At 45.2% G+C, this 5,523-nt stretch overlaps 1 protein-coding gene across 2 annotated transcripts in view; it reads right to left on the minus strand.

The window, feature by feature from the left end:
- Window positions 1-3,112, minus strand: part of LOC132455641 (uncharacterized) — a 7,258-nt gene extending 4,146 nt beyond the window's left edge. The window contains exons 1-5 of one of the 2 annotated variants that reach the window (XR_009525314.1): window positions 2,967-3,112; window positions 1,774-2,227; window positions 1,574-1,654; window positions 1,191-1,256; window positions 584-652 (exon numbers count right to left, since the gene is read on the minus strand). Coding sequence is in view for 1 of the 2 variants with exons in the window: in XM_060049537.1 (XP_059905520.1) it covers window positions 584-652; window positions 1,191-1,256; window positions 1,574-1,654; window positions 2,142-2,227; window positions 2,967-3,075 (411 nt within the window). In the remaining variant the exon portion in view is untranslated. The remainder of the gene's footprint in view (window positions 1-583; window positions 653-1,190; window positions 1,257-1,573; window positions 1,655-1,773; window positions 2,228-2,966) is intronic. The other variant, XM_060049537.1, reaches the window with a different exon arrangement.
- Window positions 3,113-5,523: the final 2,411 nt, after the last annotated feature.

The raw sequence follows: 5,523 nt of genomic DNA on the forward strand, positions 1-5,523 counted from the left end.
GTGTGTGTGTGTGTGTGTGTGTGTGTGTGTGTGTGTGTGAGTGTATGTGTGTGTGTGTGTGTGTGTGTGTGTGTGTGGGGCTGTGTGTTTGTCTGGGTGTGTGTCTGTGTTTGTTTGTCTGTGTGTGTGTGTGGCTGTGTTTGTTTGTCTGTGTGTGTGTGTGTGTGTGTGTGTGTGTGTGTGTGTGTGTGTGTGTGTGTGTGTGTGTGTGTGTGTGTGTGTGTGTGTGTGTGTGTGTGTGTGTGTGTGTGAGTGGCTGTTTGTTTGTCTGTGTGTGTGTGTGTGTGTGTGTGTGTGTGTGGCTGTGTGTTTGTCTGTGTGTGTGTGTCTGTGTTTGTTTGTCTGTGTGCGCACATTTGTGTGTGTGTGTGTGTGTGTTTGCACGTGTGTGTGTGTGTGTGTGTGTGTGTGTGTGTGTGTGTGTGTGTGTGTGTGTGTGTGTGTGTGTGTGTGTGTGTGTGTGTGTGTGTGTGTGTGTGTGTGTGTGTGTGTGTGTATCTATGTGTGTGTGTGTGTATGTCTAGTCTATGTGTTGGTGACTGTGCGCATCTGTAAATGTGTGTGTGTTTGTGTGTGTGTTCACCATCTTGCTCTCCTCCAGTTCTCGTAGTCTCTCCCTCTCTTTCTGCTCTCTCTCCATCCTTCGCTGAACCTGAAATTACCCAGCATGCAACGTTCCAGAAGGACTCAACAAAAAGTATAAATCCTCAAGTGATCAATCACTTTTATTACTGTTATTTTATATGGAACCTTTATTTATCAAGGCAATTGCTGAAGAACAAATTCTTTGTTTAACCTTTATTTTGGCAATTCCTGAAGAACAACGTCTTTCTTTCCAGGTTATTCATGACGATCAATGTCTTTCTTAGAACTTTATTTAACCAGGTAATTCCTGAAGAACCAGTTCTTTGTTTAACCTTTATTTGGCAAGTCTTGAAAAACTAATTCTGCCATTGTCAATGAGAATTTGTTGCTCATGAATGTACAGGTTAAGTTAGGGGAATTGTACACGTTACAACTTATAAAAGGCCAAATACTGAAGAAATCAATAATTTGAAATAAGTGATTGATATATTGATGAGAAAAGTAATTGTCATGCTTCCGTAAAAAAAAAAAAGGAGTGCTATCTTTTACAGTTTGAGAGCTGTGTCCATAGCAACGGTCTGTAATAGTGTAAATATAAGGCTCACCCTCTCTTCCCTTCTGCTCCTCCAGCTTTCAGAGTCACACACAGGAGTCTTTGAACCGCTTGGATACTGAAAGAGGAGCTTTCTTTAGTACTAATAATACTGAGGCGTGAAACTGGCGGATATAAAGCAACTGTCATCACATATTAACCCACATTTGTTCAGATTTAGTACCCTGTCCTTTATTTCTTTGAAGTGGTGGTCTTGTGAGATTGTATCGGGTGTTTGTGTGTGTGTGTGTGTGTGTGCGTGTGTGTGCGTGTGCGTGCGTGCGTGTTTGTGTGTGTCAATGTCTATGTATATCTGTGTCTCTGTATCTGTGTCTGTGCGCGTGTGTGTGTGTGTGTGTGTGTGTGTGTGTGTGTGTGTGTGTGTGTGTTTATCACCTCATAGTCCTCATCTTCATCTGGCATTTTCACCCCACCAAGGAAGGCATAGTCTTCCTCCTTACAGATTCCCCTCATTGACTTGTTGAAGACATAGTAACAAGTAAGTAACAGAAGTAAGACACAGATACAGGGTTCAGTGACACATATAATATTCTTATAATAATATAAAACGTGTTTTTCGTTTTACAAATCCTCACTGTAACTGCTAGTGGAGTAAAGCCTCTTGGTTTTTCGAGCGTTTCTCTGAAGTTCAACTCATAAGTCAATAACAAACGCAGAATTATGAGTGCAGCTGGGATCTTGGACATTGTCTGGGAATGGACAGAGACTCTCACTGTGGTGTCACACAAATCAGGCTTTGGATGATACATGTAAAGTCTGACGGTGGACGAGCTCATATCTGGTTGAAGAGTGGTGCTCCCAACCTCTCCGTTCTCCTGTCTCGTTCCTCGGCTAAACACTTGAATCGTTGAACGGATTCAAAGCCAGACTCGACATCCATAGCATCTTTGAGAAGATGAGTTAGTATAGTACGAAGGTTGGTGTTTTTCTTCCCCTAATGTACCGTGGACATCGGAATCCCCTGGAATCTCCGGACGTGAGTCATGTTGCTGTTCTTGAGCTCGTCAGCTGGTCCGCTGGTCAACGCCGCTGTCAATCACAAACACGACATCATGACATCCCCACGGCAAATGTTCTTACTGCGCCACATAAAAACATAAATCAGGAGCTGTTAAGTTTAAACAATATTAAAAGCTATTGTCGGAAGCAAATGAAATATATTTACTTTTTTGTTTCCTTTTGTTGCTCCATGACCAGATATATGCTGACAAAACAAATGCTGATCCAACATATAAACGTACTTAATAAACACATACATCTATGCATATCTAAAGACATCTAAACTTATATATCTTTATATCTATATTTATCCTTGCACAAGGGCTATGACTAAAATAATATGACAGATGAGAACAGAATCGAGGAGAGAAGTGGGGATGAGAATAGAAACGAGGAGAGAAGTGAGGATGAGAATAGAAACGAGGAGAGAAGTGACGATGAGAATAGAATCAAGGAGAGGAGTGAGGATGAGAATAGAATCAAGGAGAGAAGTGACGATGAGAATAGAATCAAGGAGAGGAGTGAGGATGAGAATAGAATCAAGGAGAGAAGTGACGATGAGAATAGAATCAAGGAAAGAAGTGAGGATGAGAATAGTATCAAGGAGAGAAGTGAGGATGAGGATAGAAACGAGGAGAGAAGTGAGGATGAGAATAGTATCAAGGAGAGAAGTGAGGATGAGGATAGAAACGAGGAGAGAAGTGACGATGAGAGTAGAATCAAGGAGAGAGGAGTGATGACATTCTGAAGCAATAGCAGAGACGTTTACCTGAGGTGTTGGAATGCTCTTCTGTGTGCTGAGGAATCCTCTGGTCTTTAAGCGTTATCTTTTCTACGGTCTTCTTGTATTGACCACCACCACCAGCGTGGCGCAGCATCTGATGCCAGGGCCCGAGGGGCTATATATAGGGGGACGGAGAGGAGAGCTGCTGATGACACCACCGGACACGCTAGTTATTTCATCACAGCGGCCCGTAAAAGTCTCACCTCTCCTCTAATCAAGGCGTGTGATGGATGGCGCTATCAGAACCACAGCGGTCCGATATAGAGTGTGACTCACTGGAATTATGAGCCTGCCGTTATAGTCAAGAAAGATGACAATAATTGTTTAAAGTGTGTGCGTGTGTGTGTGTGTGTGTGGTGTACAAACACACACGTGTGGTGTCCACACACACACATATCTCACATAATTCAACACAGAAACTATAAATGGGTTGCACATTCACGCACGCGCACACAGACCCTAAAATAGAAAACCACACACACACATACATGCACCCTCACACACAGACCCAAACACACACACGACAAATACCGACACACTGAACTAGTGTCCTAAAACACAAACCCCACCTCGCCACCTGGGGAACGGCCCCGCCCCCACCTCTGAACTTTGACCCCTTCACCTCCCAGGGAGCAGCATGTCACTCATGGTTCGTCTCTCAACAGGAAGGGGTCGCCCCCTTCAAAGACCCCCCCACAGGAAAGCCCAGACAGCTCCGTCTGGACGCCTCCAGGGGCCGATAGCGAGGGGGTCTCCAGAGACCACCACTGATCCACTGTGGGGTATCAACCTAGTCTGTCGGTCCATCAGTCTGTCTGTCTGTCTGTCTTTCGGTCTATCTCTTTTTCTAACCGTCTGTCCCGACACACACACACACACACACACACACACACACACACACACAGACAAACAAACACAGACACACACACAGATAAACACACAGCCACACACACACACATAGAAACAAACAGACACACACACAGACAAACAAACATAAACACACACACAACCAAACAGATAAACAAGCACACATCCCTCCAGATGCACACTGTCATGGACAAACATGTGCACACACACGTGCACATGCGTCTGTCCATCTGTCCATCTGTATGTCTGTCTGTCTGTCTGTCTGTCTGTCTGTCTGTCTGTCTGTCTGTCTGTCTGTCTGTCTGTCTGTCTGTCCTGTCAGTCTGTCTGTCTGTCTGTCTTTCTGGTGCGTCTTCCTGTCTGTCTTTCTGTCTGTCCCGGCTTTCTGTCTGTCTACCTAATATCTGACTATCTATCGTCTGTCTATTTATCCGTCCTGTCCGTCTGTCTGCCTGTATGGCTGCCTGTATATGCCGGCCTGTCTGTCCAACATCTGTCTGTCTGTCTGCCTGTCCGTCTGTCAGTCCGTCGGTCAAACTGGCTAGGAAAGAAAGTGTATTTTGTTTATCTGAGGTGTGAGAAACCACGGGGGGAGAGCGAGGCTGCTGTGACTCGCGGTCGGCCTCTGTGAGCCCTCAGGAGCACTTCAGTGAAACAAGACCATGAGTGTTATCCTGGGAGCTTGGCCCGCGCGCCGGGAAGATAAACACCAGGTCCCGGACGAGGCAGCGCGGGGGGGGGGGGGGGGGAGCCTGGCAGAGGGTGTTTGGGTTGTGACACCACTCCACCAGAGACTGGAATAACATCAAGAGAGAGAGAGAGAGAGAGAGAGAGAGAGAGAGCCGAGGGAGGAGCTTCACTGTGTTGTGGGATACGGGATACGTGTGTGTGTGTGTGTGTGTGTGTGTGTGTGTGTGTGTGTGTGTGTGTGTGTGTGTGTGTGTGTGTGTGTGTGTGTGTGTGTGTGTGTGTGTGTGTGTGTGTGTGTGTGTGTGTGTTTCTGGATGTGTGTGTCCCAAGCACATCAAGAATCTAGGACGTAACCTCTCTCTGACAAACTATTTCTTTAACACCAAATACTCCACCAAGTCCCCCCTGAAAAATATCTGAGAAAAATATCTGAGTTCTCAGCTGTCAACGATCCACAAAGGGGAGCCCAAACCTGGTTTCTAGTATATAAATGTGGTTTCAAGTACATAAACATGAGAGGTCAGGATGCAAGCATTTACCCTTCTGCTAATCAGCTTATCCAGCCTCCTTTGAAGTGCTTGGCAAGCGATATGAATCCGTCACTAAGTTGCTAGGTGCTTCATACCAGGAGCCTCATTTACTAAATTGTCTGGCTGACTGCGTGCCAAATCGCAGTGGGAGCAAGGCTACGTACATATGTAGATGGCACAATTGGATTGGTTCGCTATCTCGGGATATTGGGCAATATCCCGTGATTGAGAACTCAAACTCCGGATATTGCGTGAAGGTCGTCTCGTCACGCTTATAAAAACAAATAAACCACTAATAAAAACAAATAAATCCCGGCAAATAGTGTTATCATGTTTATTTTTGAGTGTTCACGTGTAGTTTATACTAAAACAATAATTCACCTCAGGCTCCGTGAACAGTGGACTATTCCCAACTATTCACTTCGCTTACGGCGAATAATTGTTAAATATACACA

This window comes from Gadus macrocephalus, chromosome 4 (assembly GCF_031168955.1).
Source record: "Gadus macrocephalus chromosome 4, ASM3116895v1".
Lineage (NCBI taxonomy): Eukaryota > Metazoa > Chordata > Actinopteri > Gadiformes > Gadidae > Gadus > Gadus macrocephalus.